Source organism: Phodopus roborovskii, unplaced genomic scaffold (assembly GCF_943737965.1).
Source record: "Phodopus roborovskii unplaced genomic scaffold, PHOROB, whole genome shotgun sequence".
NCBI classification, from domain to species: Eukaryota; Metazoa; Chordata; class Mammalia; order Rodentia; family Cricetidae; genus Phodopus; species Phodopus roborovskii.
The window spans coordinates 8,112,804-8,134,750 of NW_026126461.1; the positions used below are offsets into that span (position 1 = coordinate 8,112,804).

Consider the following 21,947-nt stretch of genomic DNA (forward strand, 5'->3'; position numbering starts at 1 on the left):
AAACTGAGAATCTTGAACAGAGGTGATCGTGTGGAGACTACACAGTGGAGTTTTCTCTCCTTGAACTAACTACATGAGCCTCAAGAAACTGTAAGGTCCATCTAGGCTGGGGCTTCATCCACCTCCTCAAACGGCTTGCTGCCAAAATATGACATGTCAGTCTGTCAGGCTGTGAGGACTGAAGTAGAAACTAACAAAGACAAAAAAAAAATACCTATTACAAACCCAAAATCTTACTGAGAAAGCTGGAAGAGAATATGCTACTACAGAGGAAGATGACTGTTCCGTTCTCCCATGAGTGGAAAGTGTCATTTAAGTGGCTCTTGACTAGAAATTATCTTAATTAAATATATCTTATGATGATCATTATGGTTCTAAAGATACAGCTTGACCTTTTACCCTGGAGTAGACTTTCTTCCTTTCTTCTTTCCTACCTTCCTTCCTTTCTTTCTTTCATTCTTTTTTTCTTTCTTGCATTCCAATCCTAGTTCTCCCTCCCTCCACTCCTCCCTCTCTCCGCTCCTTCCCTCTATCTCATCTGCTCCTCAGAGAGGGCAAAGCCTCCCCTAGGATGTCAACTGAATCTGTCCCATCACCCTGTGGGTCATGACCCCTTTGGGGGTCACATATCAGATATCCTACACATCATATACTTATGATTCATAACAATAGAAAATTACAGTTATGAAGTGGCAATGCAATGATTTTATGGTTGGGGGTCACCACAACATAAAGAACTATATTAAAGTGTTGCAGCATTAGGAAGGTTGAGAACTACTACTCTAGAGTCTCTTGTTTACTTGGTGTCCTCCATCCCCTCTGGCTCTTATACTCTATCCAGTTCTGCTTCTGCAGAATCCTGAACCTTGAGAAGAGGGATTTGATGGACAATAATTTTTAGACCTGAGTGGTCCAAAGTCTCTCACTCTCTGTACATTGTCTGGCCTCTGTCATGGTCTCTATACCTGCTCCTATCTGCAGCAGGATGAAGCATCTCTGTATAGAAAGATCTTAGTGGTCAGCAGAGCTGCCAATGTATAGAAAGTGCTCAGTGGTCACCATTATTGTTTCCCAACAATGTTTCCCTTCTTCCTCAAGACTTCTCTTTAGGTTTTTCCTCTGATACATACACAAAGGAAAATACACAAAACTATAAAAAAAATAAGAGATTAGCCTCCCCCTATCCATTCTTCTGTTCATTTTCTCATTGTCTTACAATTAAATTTGCTGAAAGGTAACATGGGAGTCAGTAAATGGGATATTTTCAAGTTTTTAAAAATAGATTTGTACTGTGGAATATGTTCACTCAAATATTTCTTTTGCTAAATTAACTAAAGCACAGCTTTAGTTCAGTGAAAAGAGGGACCACTTTACACACATTTAGCAAGGAAGCCGGTGGTAGCAGGTTTCTCACTTGAATTCTACTCTCTGGGTAGAATGGTTGCTGGATTCACTTCAGCAAAGTAGCTGAAGCCATGGGGAGTTATAATGAGGCCAATAATAAAATGGGCTCATATCAAATTTTTCACACATTTAACACACCTGATAGTCTATCAAAAGGCAAGTGTCTCTCAAGACAGAATTGCCATGGATGGCTGGATTTGCCAAACCACTGGAGCATGAAATCAACTTGGCTTATCAGCATCCAGCTCATGGAAGCACGTTTCTGGGAGCTGGAGGCCCTGGCTCAGAGATTTCTTTGGTTGTATTCAAAATGAAGACAAAGATTGTGCGTATCAATTTTACTTAATTATCTTTTTACATGACTTTCATTTCTGTTACATTGGCTAATTAGCAACATGCTAGGAAATCAGCCCTCCTCCCCTACTGTCTGAAGTTCCCAAGCATTTCTACATTCACAGCCACTAAAATCAGCATCATTCACTTCACTTCTGTGATGAAGCAGGCTTGAGGGGAGTTCCCCATTGAGATACAGTAGCTGTGCTATTAATTTTGTTCTATACCCTTCTCTCTCCAGGAAACAGGATATTTAATTCGTGAGAGTGCTCTGAGGCACCATGATTATGTTGTTGAGTAGATTTATGTAGAGCATGTGTTAAGCAACACAGCACACTGGCTGGAAATCACTGTGTTTTGTACTCACATGAATTTAAATACATTTTTTTCTTTCAAAGAAAATAAGCGCCAGTACAAAACAGGCCATTTGCCCTGTGGACTTCAGCATCATGTACTTATATCTTCCTTAGCATCAGTATTGACAGGATATTAGAAAAAGATCCAATGAAATTTTCTACCCAAATCAAAATGTTCTATACTCAGAAATTATTTTAGTTAGAATAAAAAGGGTAGAAGAAATATAATGGCAATTAAAAAATATACATTATTTACATGTTTTTTTTTCTTTTTTAATGAAATATTGCCAGTAAAGACCAGAATTATGCAGGCAAATTGTGACGAAATCCTCTCCAAACTCTCTGAATAAACTAGTGTATCTAAGTGTGAAAAATCACTGCTTTTGGAATTTGAAAGAGTCCTAAACTGCATCTCTGACTCTCTGGTTAATACTAGGTATAATCTCCGAGGCAGGATTATGACACTTTGGAATTAGGACTACCAACTTAAAATAGGTATAGCAACTTCTATTTTGAGTCATTATTAAGCAAAAAGGATGTTTTTTTAGCCAGATGTTTTCTTAGCTTGATTTGGGAGGAGTGAATATACTTTGTAATTTATAATCATCATAGATGATAAAGAACAAGCCTCATATTTCTTCTGTATTTTCTTCAGTATTTATCAGTTTTTCAAAGCTGGTTCTTTCACCTCATGCATATAGTTTTCTTACATCTTGGTATGCCTGTAGACTTTCTTATAAACTATGGTCTATCTCTATATATGGTAACATATGCAGATGTAATTAGTTGTGTGGCCAGCAGTTTCTGGCGTTAAAGTTACATGATTCCAGCTTGTGAGCCCTCGAGAAAGACACTGAAAAGACTTTGTACTCTCCATTTCAGAAAGGCCAGTAGCAGGAAATAAACAGAGTTAGTTCAGTTTCAGCTGCACAGAGGCAATTTCCTCTTCTTGAGGATAATATCTATTCAAAGCTGATGGCTTTTAAAGAGCAAACTCTTACCCAATTTCCTTCCTCCTTCAGCAGCTTTTTTTCTTAAATGTTTATCTGTGGGAAACACTGCTAAGCTGTAAAGGCTTAGCCTCAAATGATCATGCTCCTTGTGGCTATTTAGTAAGACACATCCTGCCCACAATTGAGAAAGCAACATCAGAATGTCATTTCAGATAAAACTGTGAAAAAGCTTTAGTGCACTCTCACACAGCAAGTTTACCACTGTGCTTACAGTGGTTTTCTTGTGTTTCCAGTGTCAAGCTAAATTTTATAGACAAGGAGAAGATAATTCTATTTGCAAATTATATTTTACTCTTATGAATTAAAAATCAAGTTCTAATCTTGATTATAAATTCTTTCCTGGTGTGTTTCCTAGGAAATATCCTGAGAAAATGTATGAGGACAAAACCATCTGCTCCCCCTGTGATATGATGACAAGCCACAACAATTGCCTACAGAGATGAAATATTTTTCCTCTAGTTATAACATGTTATTTCCAGGTGAAAATTTTACTGAGATAGCATGATACTGATCCTGTCTTCATGTACCCAGTTCACTGTCATAGTTTACTGTCTTAATCTTCACCATGTTTTCTAATTTAACCTAAGTTAACAATATTTGAATACTAACTTACATGCTGCAATAAGTTGATTTTTTTCCTGTTAGTCCCTTATATTTGATAGCATAATGAACACATCTGTTTCTCGTGTACTTAGTGTATATTGAAAATATATTTGCTTAATGAGTAAGGAAATTAACAAACTCATGTTTGATATAAAATGTAAATATAAAACTATACTATATAAATTTTAAAATTCAGTTACAGAAGCAACAAATGCTGTTTTGTCCTTGATTACTTCCCCTCATCCTTCCTATAAACCTTCTAGAGTTCTTTGAATTGTGATAAATTATTTGTTTCTTCATCTATCTCATGGAGTCACCAAAGTTCAGCCAATGTTTTTTATCATTATTTAACCATAGTGAAATTATGTGTCTTACTAATCTGTTGACATTGCATTTACCAAGACCTGAAAAATGATCATATGGGCTGCCCTTCCAAAATAGATGGGGAAAATATCACAAGTCCACAACACTAAATGAAGAGTTACAGGCAAATAATGGCTATTGAATGAAAGGGACTCAGTCTTACCCAGAGACAAGCACAGCAATAGGTTACCCAATCTTATGTGGTCATCCCTTTACACATACTCACATGTCTAACACTAAAAGTACTCAACAGGTTATATTTATAAATTCATATAAATACAAACATGTATTCATACAGTACATGTATGTGAGTGTGCGTGTATGTGTGTGTGTGTGTGTGTGTGTGTATGTAACAATAACATACTTTAATAACAATTAAAGAATAAGAGACCATGGGTTTGAGACATAGTAGCAGAGGAGATACAAGAGGAGATGGTAGGAAGAGAGAGGGGTAGAAATGATGTAAATACCATACTTACAAATGGAAGTCTAGGAAAAAATACATCAATAACAGAGAAAGGAAATTGCAGTTATTAGAGTTGCAGTTGCTTTTAGACAAATTATCCTAGTTCAATCTCTTCCTTATTATTTCTTTAATTTAAAAATATGAGTTTGTTCTGCTACTTAATGCAATATTTCCATGCACATTTAGTATTAAAGAAAGAATTTTAAGGAAGGAGAAACATAATTTATTGCCTTTGGAAGTAAGCTAGAGAACTGTTAAAAACAGAAGCTAGAATACCCTGTATCATAAGCAGGAGACGTCCTGAAAACTTACTTTTGGAGAAATAACTTTGGCCATATCGTCGAGCCCTGAAAATATTAATTGCTACTCTTCTATATACAGGAATACTAGTGGGGATATTTGTGAACTTGAATATGTCACAAGTGAGATGAAGTTTTCAAAAAACAAAGTACAATAATATATTTGCACATTTTGCCCAATTCCCTCATGTTTGTCTTGAAGCATAACATCTCAAGTCTTCCTGTTACAAACACTTTACATTCCTGGAAACATCTATATTTTATGCTTATTGTTTGCATAATATTCTCTTTTCCCCCCTCTCCACATGCTCTTTCATTTCCTCTGTCCCCTCCGCCCCTTCCTGAAAGCAAGGTCTCCTTGTGTTGCTCAAGCTGGTATGAAATTTGCAGTGATCCTCACACCCTAGGTTTCCAAGTACTGGGATTTCAGGTCCCAACCACTAAGCCAGGCTTTGCCTTTTAAATAACAGCTACAAAAGTCATTGGTTTGCCATAAGTTTGGGTTTTTCTGTAAATCAACTTAATAATATGTGTATTACATTTGTAACAAATAAATGCTTAGATTTCTTTTGCCTCGTTCTGACCTAATTAGTTCTTAACAATCTTTTAATTTTGCCTGGTGAGAAGTAGTTTTGAAAATGATACACAGCGGGTGGAGTTCTGTTGCTACTGCAACCCGTTCCCCACCCTGGGAGTTGTAGCTTCTTCATGCTCTTACCTCCATGCCGTTATCTCACAGATTCAGATAGCTAACCAAATCAGGAGGAGAGAAAACTGAAGTCTTTTTTTAAAAGTTATTTTTCTATTCCTATACAAGTTGATTTTGGGTGTTTTAGCATATAAATATCTTTTGCTTTATATTTACAAATTCATGCATGGTAAACAAAAGTTACCAGTTAAAAACAGAGTTTATCCAAATCATATAAATTTGGGTCTTTTTTTTTTTATTTTATACATTCATTTTGCCTGGGGAGATGCCATCATACAACGTTTCTGGCATTCTACAGTCAAGATCATCTTTCGTTAGAAACTATTAAAAGAATTCAGGAAACTGAATCCAAAAGCCTATTGTTTTCTATATATAAACCTCTGTTCTTGTTTCAAGATTTGGTATACAAATTGGGGAGGATTTTGTTGGAATGTATCCAAAGAGCTCAAGCCAGAAACAAGAAATCCCAAAGACTAAATTCTTGATACGTTTTCAGATAATTTGGGTAGAACAGTTTTTTAAAAAATTTTTTCAAATATTTTAGTTCAGGTCACCTTGTTTCAACAAACATGGGAAGATATTGTTTTAGAACATGGAAGGAAATAAAGAATTATTTTTCTCAAACAATTCAGAGTCACTTCATTTAGGTGAAGGTACAGAAAAATTTGAGTATGGCAGATCCTAGGTATCTTATCCCAGGACACTACTGTGTTACAAAAATTATTTCCCATTAACTTGATGCTACAGTAAGTCAGAAGTTCACATAATTATCAGTTTATCATTATATGATCTCAGACATCCTAACCCGGAGAAATCAAGGCACAGATAAAGCATTTAGAGTTAGTGGATGATAGCAAAGAACAGCCCAATTCATTTTTCTGCATGTGAACATCCATTTTTTCCTAGCAACATTTGATAAAGATGCTTTCGTTATCCATTATGTGTTTTTTCATCTTTTTCAAATACTATGTGGCTGAAGTTATGTTTTCCAGATGTGTGTTTTCATGGTATTTCCCATCTACTGCAGGAAGGCACTTCTTTGATGATGGTTGAACAAATGATCTATAAGTATAGCAACATGTCATCAGCAGTCACTGTTTTGCAAGTGTTCATTTAGCTGAATAACAATAGTAGGTTTTCCCCCAAGGTGCCATTGACAAGCTAGTCTCAGGTTCTTGGCCACTTTAGCATTATTAGGTATGGGATCCATCATACAAAGGGGTCCTTAAATCAAATGAAAAGTTCGTTGTTATTCCCATGACATTTGTGCCACTATAGTCTCTGTATGTCTTGTAGGCAGGTCATTGTTGTAGGTTGTAGCATCCATAGATTAATGACACTAATGTTTACTTTTCTCATGTAGTAGCTCACATAGCACCTTCTGAAGCTTCTGGCTGTGCAGAAGATTGATTTCTCTCCATGTTTGATGACAGAAGTACTGTGTCAGCAATATGGCTTCATTATCAGGTTTGAGAAGGTATCCAATAGCATTTGCAAAAGATTGATGTTTGGGGGTGGCATCTATGGAACCCTCTTTGGTCAACGATTAATTTTGGTTTTCCAGTTCTGTGATATCATTAGGGTTGAATCCCTTGGAGCAAGGACAATAGCAAAATGCCATGCTATGTTTAAATGCTTCTTTTTTATTTGTGAGTTGGTAAGGAAAAGACACTTAATATTTTTTAAGTAGATAAAAAGACAAAAATACATAGGAAAATGAGCCGATCAGAGTATTTCCTTGCTAAAATATTAATTGATACTGTAGATATTCTGTATCTGGTGAGAAATTATCATTGGCTGTAAATAATATAGTCTTCCTTTTAGTGTTTAGAATGAAAGGTGATTATTGGGATGTGCATTGTTTTCTTTTAAAAATCCCAACATTTCAAAGGATTGTTATATTTGTTGTTTCTTTCCGCTTAAACATTTCTTTGGTTGTTCTTGGGTAACTCCATATATATTTTAGGAGTGTTTTCTATTATGAAAGAAGTTTAGTGTTTTGATGAATTGACTTCATGGGTTGCTTGGAGCAGTGTACTTGTTTGGAAATACTCTGATTCATGAGCAGAGAATGTCTTTCTTTTTCTTTGCGTCTCAGGCAATTTATTTCAATAGTATTTTGTCATTTTCATCACCAAGGTATTTCACTGTCTTGCTTAAATTTTGTTATTAAAAGTTTGTTCCTTTTGTAATTAGTATAAATCAAACTGCTTTTTCAATCTTTCTTTACAGCAAGGTCATTTTTCATGTCTAGAAATACTACTACTAATTTCAATCGAATTTCTGTCTTGTAACTTCATTTGTATTTGTTATCAGCTAAATAGGTTTTGCTTGAGTGTTTAAATTATTTAATTATTTAAACATTTAACTTGTTTAAAATTATTTAATATCCAAAGAAGGATAACTTAACATCATCTTTTTCCAATCTGGGGTCTTTTTTTATTTTTATTTTTTATTTATTTTTATTTATTTATTTTTTATAACCAAGTCCATTTAAATGAAAACAAACATTTATAAACAATATTTGGGAATTTGGGCGTCGTTCTTTCCAAACTACTTCCTGCTGGTAAGGGGCGCTGTCATGGGGGATTCTAAGAAGATGCAGAAATCCTGGCTGTAGTCTGCAAGGCCGCTTTGTCCAGCTGTTTTGAATGAAGGATCGCCTGGTACTCTGTTTCAGGCGGTCTGGCTTGGTCAAACCACATTAGTCTGGAAGGAATCCACAGCTTTTCATTTTCTGTGGAAACAAAAATAGAAATCCTTTTCCCCAGTAACTTGTCCTTGAACTTAATTTTTTGAGTCAGAGCATTTTTTTTAAAATTTATTATTTTAATTTATTATTTTACATGTCGCAATCCTGTGTCTTTAAGAGTTATTTCCCACACCCTCTTCTTTCCCTGAGCTCTAGGTTAATATTTATCATTATATATTTTCTTAATATTAACATTTCATATCAGTTGGTCATACAGTCTGAAATTTTATGAAAGTGTTACATTACTTAACATAAGACATACACATATTGACAATGTATAAATATTTAATTTATTTAAAAATATTTTTGCCTCTTCATTCTATACAAGGTGACATTTTTATAAACATGTGCTTCATGAAATGGTTACATCAAGACAATTATCATTTTTAGCATTGTTATCCTCTCATACAGATATCATTTTGTGTGGTGAAACTGATTACTTTGCAACATTCAGTCATTCAGCCTGTTTTCAACATAGTGACTTTTCCCAGTTCTAATACTGTAAGCAATGCTTGGAAGTGAATGTACATCAGTGTACACACATTTGTTTTCATTTTACTTAGACATATAGACAAGAGTAGACTTATTAGCACATTAACTGCCTTGCCGCTGAAGTGATAAGACATCATGACCAACACAATTTCGTGAGGAAAGGGTTTATTTGAGCCTATGGTTCCAAAGGGATAACATTCCACCATGGTGCAGAGGACAGACAGCAGGAGGCAGGCTTGGTGGCCAGAGCATGAAGCTGAGAATTCACACCTTCAACCACAAGCTTGAAGCCCAGTGAGTTAGCTGGAGGCGGGGCAAGACTTCTAATCTCAAAGACTGTCTCCATAGATGTTACCCATCTAAATCTATCCCTAAAGAGATGGGGAACACGTTTTCAAATACTCATCCCTCAAACCACCACACTAGGTAGTCTGTTTACTCTATCAGTTTTCAAATACTTGTAATTATGAAGGACATTTCTTATTCAAACCAGCTCACTAGGTAGGAGTCTGGCTCTGTCATTCAAGAACTTCATTTTGGGGTAGGCACTACTGATTTGCTTCCAAGAGTCTCTGCTATTTCATAATTCCACCAGCAAGGAAACAGGATTTATGTTTTTCCACATCTTCAGCAATAACGGAGCACTGTTGCTATTAGATTTTTAGAAACATATGTATCTGTGATGGTAATGAGTTTATGGAGGAGAGTCAGGGTGTAGAGGAGATAAACTCTTACTGTATTTTTGTTTGTTTGTTTAAAAAGGAGTCTCATGGCATCCAAGCTGGCCTTCAGCTATCAATACGACAGGTGATAACTTGAGCCTCTGGTTCTGAAGTATCTACCTCCTAAGTTCTAGGACTGCAGATGTATGACACCATGCCTAGTGTCCCATCATTTCTAATAATTAATGCTATATTCAGACGTTTCTGTGTGGTTTCATGTAGTGCACATCCAGATTAATAATTACTATTTTTTCTTGCTAAGGTGAATCTTTTTTTACAATGGAAAAAAAATGACTGTTTCCTTTTATTTTTCTGTTTTGATTACTACTAGTACAGATTTTCCCATTTATTTGTGGTTTCATTTTAACAATATGTGTTTCCATATTGAACTCGAGTTGGAAGAGGGGAGTCCGGTCTCAAAATGGAGGTAAAACCGCCGCCTGGTCGCCCCCAGCCTGACTCCAGCCGTCGCCGCCGCCGCCGGGGGGAGGAGGGCCATGATCCAAAGGAACCAGAACAGTTGAGGAAGCTGTTTATTGGTGGTCTGAGTTTTGAAACCACAGATGATAGCTTAAGAGAACATTTTGAGAAATGGGGCACACTTACAGACTGTGTGGTAATGAGAGACCCCCAAACAAAACGTTCCAGGGGCTTTGGTTTTGTGACCTACTCTTGTGTTGAAGAGGTGGATGCTGCAATGTGTGCTAGACCACACAAGGTTGATGGGCATGTGGTGGAACCAAAGAGAGCTGTTTCTAGAGAGGATTCTGTAAAGCCTGGTGCCCATTTAACAGTAAAGAAGATTTTTGTTGGTGGTATTAAAGAAGATACAGAAGAATATAATCTGAGAGACTACTTTGAAAAGTATGGCAAGATTGAAACCATAGAAGTGATGGAAGACAGGCAGAGTGGAAAAAAGAGAGGATTTGCTTTTGTAACTTTTGATGATCATGACACCGTTGATAAAATTGTTGTTCAGAAATACCACACTATTAATGGGCATAATTGTGAAGTGAAAAATGCCCTTTCTAAACAAGAGATGCAGTCTGCTGGATCACAGAGAGGTCGTGGAGGTGGATCTGGCAACTTTATGGGTCGTGGAGGATACTTTGGAGGTGGTGGAGGTAATTTTGGTCGTGGTGGAAACTTTGGTGGAAGAGGAAGCTATGGTGGTAGAGGTGGTGGCAGCAGAGGTAGTTATGGAGGTGGTGATGGTGGATATAATGGATTTGGAGGTGATGGTGGCAACTATGGTGGTGGTCCTGGTTACAGCAGTAGAGGAGGCTATGGTGGTGGTGGACCAGGATATGGAAACCAAGGTGGTGGATATGGTGGTGGAGGAGGATATGATGGTTACAATGAAGGAGGAAATTTTGGTGGAGGTAATTATGGTGGTGGAAACTATAATGACTTTGGAAATTATAGTGGACAGCAGCAGTCAAATTATGGACCCATGAAAGGGGGCAGTTTTGGTGGAAGAAGCTCAGGCAGTCCCTATGGTAGTGGCTATGGCTCTGGTGGTGGAAGCGGTGGATATGGTAGCAGAAGGTTTTAAAAAAAATACAGCAGAAAAGGGCTACAGTTCTTAGCAGGAGAGAGAGCGAGGAGTTGTCAGGAAAGCTGCAGGTTACTTTGAGACAGTCGTCCTAAATGCATTAGAGGAACTGTAAAAATCTGCCACAGGAGGAACGATGATCCATAGTCAGAAAAGTTACTGCAGCTTAAACAGGAAACCCTTCTTGTTCAGGACTGTCATAGCCACAGTTTGCAAAAAAGTGCAGCTATTGATTAATGCAATGTAGTGTCAATTAGATGTACATTCCTGAGGTCTTTTATCTGTTGTAGCTTTGTCTTTTTCTTTTTCTTGTCATTACATCAGGTATATTGCCCTGTAAATTGTGGTAGTGGTACCAGGAATAAAAAATTAAGGAATTTTTAACTTTTCAAAAAAAAAAAAAAAAAACCAATATGTGTTTCCAACCTTCAATTTAATTTTGTATATCTATAGCACTGAAATGCGTCTTTTGTAGACATGTTATAATTGGAACTTTTTTTTGTTAAAGAAATTCATCAGGTATACCTGTTTCCTGATTCACGAATATAGTCTACTTACTTATGAACATTAATTGATAAATATGAATTTCACCTTTCATTTTATTAACTACATTGTTAAATAATATTTTGATTATTTGAGAGTTTAATGCAATGAATTTTGCTAATATTCATCCCTCCAACCTCACTTTTTCCATGTCTACCCTCTTATCTTTGCCTATTTATCCATCCAACTTCCCAACATCAAGTGTTCTTCCTATTTTTCTTTTTGATTTTCATCAAGTACACTTTGTTTTGCTATATTGCTCTGGACCTACTGGCTCTGTCAGGAGTCACATCATTAGAGAATTAATTTTCTTCATACTAGCAGCTATCAAATTTCAATAGCTCCCTAGATAGATTTCTAGCCCATATCTTCCCCTCCACACTCTTCTTGTCTGGTTTAAGGGAATAAGTCTGTTGATGTGCCACAATTGCTGTGAGTTCACATGTATTACTCTCCTTGTGTCTAGAAAACATTGTTTGTTGTTGTTGAAGCTATCCACTATCTCTAGAGGAAAACAAAACACCCAATTAAAAAAAAAGAAAATGAGACCGGGAAACTAAACACAAAATTTTCAGCAGATGGCATATCAATGTCTGAAAAACATTTTAAAAAATCTACTCATTATCTTCATGCTTCAGGGAAATTTAAATTAAAAGTACTTTGAGATTTCATTTTTTCACATTCAGAACATTCAAGGTCAAAACACAAATGAAAGAAGATGCTGAACATGGATGTGGGGGAAGGGAACACGTATACTCCTGATTGGAGTACAAACTGGCCAATAACTAATTGCATTTTGTTTGTTTCTATCTTCTTCTCATGTGTTTTTGCTATTGGGTAGATTTCTATCATCCCAAAGTTAAATTCTCCCCTGTCTCTCTTCTGAATCCCTTAGTAAATTGTGGTATATTCATGTGGTTTCAAGACAATAGTTATCCTTCCATCTCTAGTATGACTCACCTAAGTATTTTATTTTTGGGTGTTGATAAGGCTGATGCACGCATGCATACATATGTATGAGTCGCAGTTGGTATGAATGTGTGCATGTTCAAAGAGGTCATCATATAGCTTTGGGGTATTCTTGCCTTGTGCCTTGTTTGAACCAGGCTTCCTCTAGTACTTGCTGCTGCACTGAATATCCCAGGCTCACTGACCAGCACACGGTGTGACAGGTGACCTTGATTCTCACCTCCCATCTCTGCACAAGAACTGTGATGCCATTGGTGCCATATCACCCTCTCTGACTTCTTAAATGGTTTCAGGGACTCTGAATTCAGGTGACTAGGCTTGCACGACAAACACTTTCACCGCTGGGCCACCTCTCTACCACCCTCTCTTGAGTATTTTCCAAACAACAGATTTCCTTTGCGTCTGCTTTCCAAAGTTAAAGAAATTGTCACTGTAGGATGGACAGAACATGTAGACTCACCATTTGTTTCTGTTTATTTGTGTTTTAAAGATATTGGTCCAGCCTATTATTTTGGAAGGGGATCAATTCAGTTTCCATGATATGTCTCTTCCAGCTTGGAGGAAACTTGCTAATCATGGGATGATCTACTTGCAAGCCTTGGAAAGCTTTGGGAAATTATTAAGTAAATACTATAAACAGAGTGTGATACAGAAAGGTTCTGAAAGTTGGCAGTTGGAAATCTGCCCAAAATGCCATAGGTACCTGTGGGATTTTCATCCTTGAAAGGGAACTTAGCCAGCTTCTGAGAAACAATCTTTACATGACTATCTCCTGCATGTGAGTTATTAAGCAGGAATCCAACTCAACCATTTAAAGCAAACAAGACAGATATAAAATGAAGGCAGAGATGTCAAATGTTTTTTCTACTTGTGGCTGCTTGTTTGGCATTTGGAGATCCAAATAAACAGCACATTTTGTCTTATCATAGTTTGGGCTCTTGTCACTATAGGTGAAAGCATGGACTAAGAAGACCCCTCCCTTATTCCTGACAGTTCTGAATGACTAGCTCTGATTTGTCTGTGTCAGTCTCAAGCACTGACCATACTATAAGCCTTCAGTAAGTTTCTTCAATAAGTATGACTATTCTGTTTGATAAGTGGGGGGGGCACTCTATTATGTATGTAAGATAAATAAGGCAAAGATTAATGAGATTTGGAGTCAAGGTTTTTAATCCTTTTAGTCTAATACCACTTATGTGATCCAGCAGTGGATGCAATCAAATAGGCATACCCTCATGCAAAGATTCGATCTGAGATTTAAGAGAGGGTTACAAGCTTGCTATGTGATCTGGGCTGCTTGAATTCAAATTCAGAACTTGTAAAAAGATAGAATGAAAGAACCAACTACATAATGCTGTCTTATGATCTCCACATGTGTACACTGAGACTCATCTGACAATCTATAAAAATACAATAATAATTTCTCAAATATCAAAAAACATTGTTGACTCATTCCATATGCATCATGTATCTTCAAAGTCGATACTCTAAGACAGTGTCAGATATTTATAGTTGTGTAACATGACATGAAATAAAAATAAGGATTCATTCATTTTTTGAATCACTGAAGATTTATAGGGAATATAACAAATTGTAATAGGGAAGAAATATAGTCAGTAGGAATACAATTATCTAGCCTGACTGAGCCTTTGGGAAAAAGGAACATCACAAACATACGAGAGATTATTTGACAAGCCAAGTTTTGGGATACATGATCTTCTTTATAAATTTCTATCATTGCTTGTTACAAACTGAAAACAAATCTATTTTGCTTTTGACCATTTCCTGGAACTTGGGCCTAGACCAAAGGTCGACCTAGTGACAACATTAGAAAACATAAATGGCCTCGGCTATTTCTTGGGAATACATTTTAGGATAAACTAATGCTCTGTTTTTTGTGTAGCAACATCATTATGTTAGATAAAAACAAACACACTCAAAATAAAACCAAGCAAAACACAATCATTTTAGATTTAGTTACTGTACAGGTGAACACGGTCACACGTTTTTAGGTGGCAAACACACTTTCAGGTAGTTCTTTGAAGGTGAGATAGGAATACACTCTCTGCTCTGTAATTAGAACTAGAAGGGAGTACAGCTAAGTATAGCAAGAAATAAAACCAAAAAAAAAAAATGTCATTTTTTAGCTACAAACAAAGACTTGCTACAACCCTAGGCACTCAACCTTCCAAATGGTACCAATTATGTTCACTCTCCCTGCTGTGCTCTGTAAAGGAGACACACCACAGGGATCAAAATTAAAACATTTAATTACTTTGTGTTTAAAGTGTGAGCTATCTGTGGAAAACAGCAGGCCAGTCTTTTTTCTATCCACTCAACAGAAGTCCCCTTGGTCCCTGGACAGCTCCACTAATCATCCAAATTTAAATACTACTCAACTACTTTACATTCTCACTACAAACATCTTTGCCTTCTCTTAGGCCAGCCTACACACTTAGTTACAATTTTACCACTTACCCATTGAAGAAAATGACAGAAAAAGTTCCCTGGATCTGGCTGATGAGCATTTACATAGAGAAAGTGGGAAATCCATCTGGAAAATAAGGGCTAGGGGAGAAAGGGAGAATAGAGAATGAACACATTTCTTAAGGCAATTTTGGAATCAACAGAATTGCTGTAATTGGAAAAAATATTTAAGTAAAAGCAAATGCAAATTTCCATATATGTATATTTCACTTGTATTTTCAATTTAAAATTCATGCTTTGAGAATTTCATATGCATTGTATACAATGTGTTGTGATCATATTTATCTATCCCACCTCCTCAAATTTCCCACGGACATGTTTCTCTCTCAACTTCATGTCCTCTGTGGTATATTCCTATCTATTGACTGATGCCAGTTGGAGACACTCATGTGTGGATGGATGCTTAGGCCCCTGTTGTTTCCCATACATCTACAAATGTCCACAACTCTAAAGAAAATAGCTATCCTTTCTTCAGGTGTTATAAGCTGCCAAACACTCCTAGCTAGAAGTGAGTCTCAGCTTACCTGCTTTTGCACGCTAGCATATTTATTGGCTTAGTGTTGTTCAGGTCTTGTGCAGGTAATCTTTGATGGGAGATGTCATTCTGTAAATATGTGTCTCATACTGGTTAATGAATAAAGCACTGTTGGCCAATAGGAAAGGAAGGTAGGAGGGACTAGGAGACAAGGAGGAAAGAGGAAGTAGAGGGGAGAGACTGGAGAGAACAGAGGTCTGGGTCCATTCCCGGTGAGATGAGACCACATGGAAATATTAGAACAACAGAAATGGGTTAATAATTAAGACAGAGCTAGCCTATAAGAAACTAGTACCTGGTCAACAGCATTATATCAAATACAGAGTCTCTGTGTATTATTTGGGACTGGTGTGGCGGCAGGACCAGACCAGCAGCGGGAGGAAAAACCCTACTCCTCACAAATCTTAGATGCTATGAATGTGCGAATATAATAGCCGCATTATATACAGAACAGAGACTTTCATAGCACTCCTCTGCATCTATTGGCTCTTACTTTAGTTCTACTTCTGAAGTGTTTTCTGAGACTTGGCAATGGTTCAGGGTATGGGGCTTGGAAGGTAAGAGGGTCGAAATTGACATAGATGTCCCATGAAATAGTTATCATTGTATATGTCAGTGTCATTATCAGAGAGGTCAAGGTTTATAATATAACACAATTGCTGTAGTTTTTAAAATGTTAATGATGTTATACAAAATACTTCTTTTCAACCAAATTAGATGTTTGAACATCTATATAATAAATTCTGTAAGGTGATACTATAAGTTGAGAAATAGTAATTATCTCATTCTAACACATAAGCATAAGTTGTCATACTTATCTAACTTTTTCCATTAGACTATGGTACTTTTTAGATTATTTTCTGAAATTATTATAAAATATGTTAAATGTAAATTCAACAGACATGTCTGGTTATGGGAGTTATAGATATGACTTATTAAATGACCTGAATGAAGTCTTCTCAAAATAGAATTCATTATCCTTTGAATTTTAAAATTAGTATCATTTTTATATATCATTATGGCATTTGGGGGAAATGCTGTTTATCAAAACCTCCCATTCTTTCACGTCCTCCCACGCCTGTTTCTCACACTGCTTGTAACCTCTTCCCAAGTCCTTTTCCCCTATATGTCAAGAGGTTTTGCTCTGAAGTCCTTCTTCAGCAACTCTTATTTACCAGTCTTAGCTTCCCTTCGATATTTTAGGCTTTCCTCTCATTTATACCTGTTTATGTACATGTGTACATTAAAGGTAAATTCCACATAAAACAGAAAATAAAAAGGTTTTCTTTATCTTATTGAGTACTGAACATTGTAGAGCCATCAATTTCTAAAAATTTATACTTTTTAAAGAAAGGAATAAAATTTCATAGATTATACATACCACACTAATATTATCCATTCGTCTGTTAGTGGACATCTAGGTGGATCCAAATTCTTGCTTTTGTGAACAGGGCAATGATAAACATGGATGTTTACAGTAGCATATGCTTATAAGTAGTATACTTGAGTCATGTGGTAGTTGTATTTTAATTTTTTGAGAAATCTTCATTGAGTTACTGTTTATGTAATATCTGAAGGGCAAAAGAGTCAGTCAAAGATGGTGCTGAGGGGAAGTCAAGAGGGCAGATCCTGAGATCTTTACAAAAAAGAATGATTGGTTGCCAAGATCAGACCACATGAGATCACTGCATGAATTGCTCGTATTCACTAGGTAAAGCATAGGGTGCCTAGGTGCACGATAGGTTGACCTTTAATGCCATTGGTTGGCTGTTTTCCTGCCCTGCAGTTTTTTGCTTTAAAAGATGCTTGTTATGGGGCAATAAACAAGTTTCTGCTTGACTAGGCTCTCAACTGTGTCTGATTGTCTCTGGGGTCCTGGAAGGCTGGGGAACGGGCAAGTGGCTCACTTACCCTTCCTCTGACCCAGCTCAGCTTTCCATGGTTGGGCTAAGACCCTGAAATGTCTGTGCTAGTTTGCATTCTCATCAGCAATGAATATGAATTTCCCCTACATATCCATCAATTCCTTCCTAGCATTTAGTCTCAGACCCCTTATCCTCTGTAACTGGGTGAGGTGGTATTTCACAGTAGTTTTAATTTACATTTTCCTGATGCCTGAGAATGATGAATGCTTAAGAATACTATTAAGCTTTTGTGTCTTTGTTGGAAAACTGCCTTTAGCTGACTTATTGATTAGTAGTTTTGGTTTATCCACATTTCATTTCTTTTTTCTTCTTTTAGTTCTTTATAAATCCTGGATACAAATAATCCTATTTCAAGTGGAGCTGCAAAGATTTTCTCCAATTCTGTAGAGCATTTGATCTGCTGATAGTTTCTTTTGCTATGCAGAAAAGTTTTTTAATTTATGCAATTTAGTCTGATTAGCAAATATATATATAGCTTATGAGCAGCTTATTCAAATACTTAGAACCAGAAGCAGTTCACCTTTTTAAAAAGTTTGGATTGATCTTGTATTGAATGATGTACTTGGGACAAGATAGAAGTTTAAGTACAAATGTCTTATCTTTCATATGTACCATTTTGTTTAGCCTGAAGGAGATTTTTCTATATTATTTCACTCGATCTACATGGCATTTTCTAATTTTCCCATCCTGTGGTATTTCAAAAAGTATAGAATTTGGAGTAAATTTGCATTTTTTAGATTTAGAAGGTTAGCTTTTGTATGTATGTATAAATTGAGACATGTTGACCAGTTGCCATATTACCAAGATAACAGAGTGTGTCTGTGGGGGGAAGTTCAAGTCATGTGGGAAGTAAAGACAATGGGTAGTGATGAACTGTGCAGACAATGGGAGTCTTCACAGCACCTAAAGTTATTATTTTTCTTTTTGTATTGTCTCTGATGACTGTTATGTGTGGTACAAAGGGTCAACAACAAATACTACATCATGAAGTTGGATGATTCATCCTTCTTTTTGATTCTTAATGCAAAATTCTGACATCTTCTAATTAAAGAACCAAGATAGGCAGCTACTTGACCCTCAATTTGACATCTTCAGATTTACAGCAATTCAATTCTCACTCCCACGCTCATGCTAATTTTCACTAGGAGAAGTGATTTTGACAGGTTTAGAAAGTCAGGTTAAGCTCATATAAGGAAAAATGTGTAAAATCATCTTCTGAACTGTTCCCTCCAGGGAAAGATTTTCCTTCAGCTGCAGGAATTAGTGGATATTGTCAGAGAATAATATACAGCCAGATATTTAGGGCATATTCTGAGAGTCAGAAATGTGTGCCACCCTCCTATCTTCCTTCCTGCTAGAAGACTAGTGTGTGTGACCCTGGGGATATTTCTGAGATATGGTTCCTTTTCGAATGAAACTGATATAAGAATAGTACTTCAATTTAGATTTGTAACAGGCTGTATGTACATTGGCTCTTTAAACAATATTGAGTACTCTTAACCTCTGGAATCTATAAAAAAAGATTTAATTGAACATGTCTATGCATATGGAATTAATTAAGAGGATTTGAGAGGATTGTTATCTCTTACCCTGGTGGGCTTTACATGTAAGACAAGTGTCTATAAGATGGATTAGAGCAGAGATGGTATATAAAGTCACAGTAAGCATAAACAACCTTTCCTTCGAAGGAGATGTGCCTCTGATGTTTTCATGGTTTCAGGCTTCAGGTTTCTAGTACTGTGAAAAAAGAACTGTGGTTTAAGCCAGTAAGTCTGTCTGTCTCAGTAGCCAAGACGAAGAAATATGATATCACATGTGTATTGTGAAATATGGATAATACCCTGCATGCCACCAGTTTACGAAGGTTATTATTCTGTCAAATCTAAACAGTGTGGGTGCCTGCATATGCAAAAGGAACATTACTTAGAGAAGAGTTGCTGTGGATGTGGTACTTTGTTGCCTAACATTCTACTCTATATTGAAATAGATAGTTTACACATTTATTTCTAACAGAAAGACTATACATGTTAAATCCTGCCAACATGCCTCCCCAAATGTAAGTCAACAGATGAGCACTCCAGTCTGGACAGGGAAAAGTCCGTGAGACCTCCCATCTGTACGAAGAATTAAAGGTGATAGAGTGAAGCTGGGGCAGGACAGATGGTCCCCCAAGAAGAAGAGCACCAATTACTTGTCAAGTATAAAATGATGAGCCCTGAAAGCAGACATACCACTATATGGACTCAACGGGTTATACTTAGGAGCATATACATATATTTAGGAACAAATACATTTATGCTTGGAATAACAATTAATGAGAAAAGATGTTATAATTTTGAAGGACAGGGAGTTGTATTCAGGAGGGTTTGTAGAATGGAAGGGGAAAGGTGTTGTAAGTAAATTAGTATCTCAGAATGAAGAACAACAAAAGATTTCTTTTGACAGATGAGGGACATGAGAGAAAAGAGTGAACGCATTTCCTAATAGCGTAAGCATATAAAGAGAATAATATTCTTGTCCTGTTCTTCCTATGTATTTACTCTCCCTTGTCTGTGCTGCTTTAACATACTCTGGTGTGCAAAAGTAGTGGAGGCTTATTAGCAGAGCTAGACTGATGCTCATGGCTCTATATAGTAATGGCTTTTCAGTAGACACAGGCCTCACACAGTGAAAAGTTGGGAAGTGAAACAAAGCAGAAGATAAAGCAAGAGAAATATCAGAATAGTGCATTAGGCAATCTATATTTTTCCTAAACATATTGTCATCTTGGTAATGGGAGAAAGGAGTTGGGTAGAGCTAAATGATGTAGAATATAACAAAAGCTTGGATAGTGGAAGCAAAGGCGTTCTAAATCCTGATATGCTTGGTGATCGTACCCCAAATTTAGTTATTTGATGAGGGATGTCCTTCTGTAAATATGTTTTTCTTAGTGGTTGATGAATAAAACACTGATTGACCAGTGGTCAGACAGGAAATATAGGCAAGGCTACGAGACAAGGAGAATTCTAGGGACAGGAGGCAAAGAGGAGCTGCCAGGGAGACTATCTTATGAGGAAGATAAGATGCTTGAGCATTCTCTGGCAAGCCAAGACCATGCAGAGATACATAGATTAATAGTTATGGGTTAATAATTTATAGAGAGCTAGCTAGAAAGAAGCATAAGCCATTGGGCCAAGCAGTTTATAATTCATATAAGGCTCTGTGTGTTTACTGGAGACTAAACAGCTACAGGACAAGGCAGAACAGAACCTCCATCTACAGTTATTACCAACCTTGAGCATAATAGGAACTCATGAATATGATGCGATGTCAGTTCTGCAATGTGCTAAATTTTAAAGCAAGGCTTAATAGTTCTTTCAGATTACATTGTTTCAACTTTCATCAAGTTAAATCAGTCGCAAAATATTTATCTTGTGGGCCTTAATAATCAGATGAAGTACCCCCAAAAAAACAACTCAATCTTTAATAAGATTAAAGAGATTTCCAGTTGGGCCTTGAAGAAAAAGTTATATAAACTGTCCATGTGGAGGGAGACATGATAGTGTGTTGACATCAGTGATCTGCGAGTCATCTGGACTACTACATAGTTTATATATTGAAGGCATAATAATCTAAAAACATGAAAGAAATATATTTTGCCACTAAAGTGAGCAATCTTGGGAGCAGTCTTTCATCAATGCACAGATTATGATACATGGGATGAGAATATAATATGGGTCATATATTTTATTCTGGGAGAGGTCACTTATTTGAGAAACTAATGACCTACAAGTTCCCACCCCAAGGATCCACACCCAGGCTGCTCTCTGTGATGCAACCATAACCAAGAGAGAGTGAGCTGGGGTCCAGGACCCCAGACCTAGCCTTCTCCTTCATGTCCACACCTATGATCACACCCAAATGGGTGTGTTCAGTGCAACAGATGTGGGCAGGGTGGATATCTAACTACAGTCTTCTTTGCTGATGCTTGCTGAGGTTAATACAGCCTGGAAAAGACTGTAAGGCATCCCAGTAGGACCCTGCTCAGTACCCAATCAAGCTATGCTCAGAATCCCGATGCACATAGACTATGAGACATACTTACACACCTCTTATTGTGTCCAGATTGTGTTACTTGTGGTATAGCAATAGGAAACCATTAAAACAATTCTCATAAGAAATTTCCATAATTTGTCAGAAAAACACTGGTGCTGAAACTTAGATCTTAAAGGTTTTGTATTGATAATGAACATGAGAGTTTTGGACTCCTGTGTTTTTCTCAAACATTGATTATAAGTATCCTGACTTTTCAACATCTTCATATTTCTTTCACCCAATGACTACATTATTATTCCTTAAACTGCAAACTAGGAAATCGAGCCACATAAGCTCATAAAGATACAGATCACATGGGCTCAGATACATGTTAATTCAACAGATGC

General features: G+C 36.7%; 1 protein-coding gene across 1 annotated transcript; it reads left to right on the forward strand.

The window, feature by feature from the left end:
- Positions 1-9,894: 9,894 nt before the first annotated feature.
- On the forward strand, positions 9,895-11,451 carry LOC127226739 (heterogeneous nuclear ribonucleoprotein A3-like). The gene has a single exon (XM_051190855.1). It carries the CDS (start codon positions 9,934-9,936, stop codon positions 11,065-11,067), a length of 1,134 nt encoding a protein of 377 aa, XP_051046812.1. The 5' UTR covers positions 9,895-9,933; the 3' UTR covers positions 11,068-11,451.
- Positions 11,452-21,947: the final 10,496 nt, after the last annotated feature.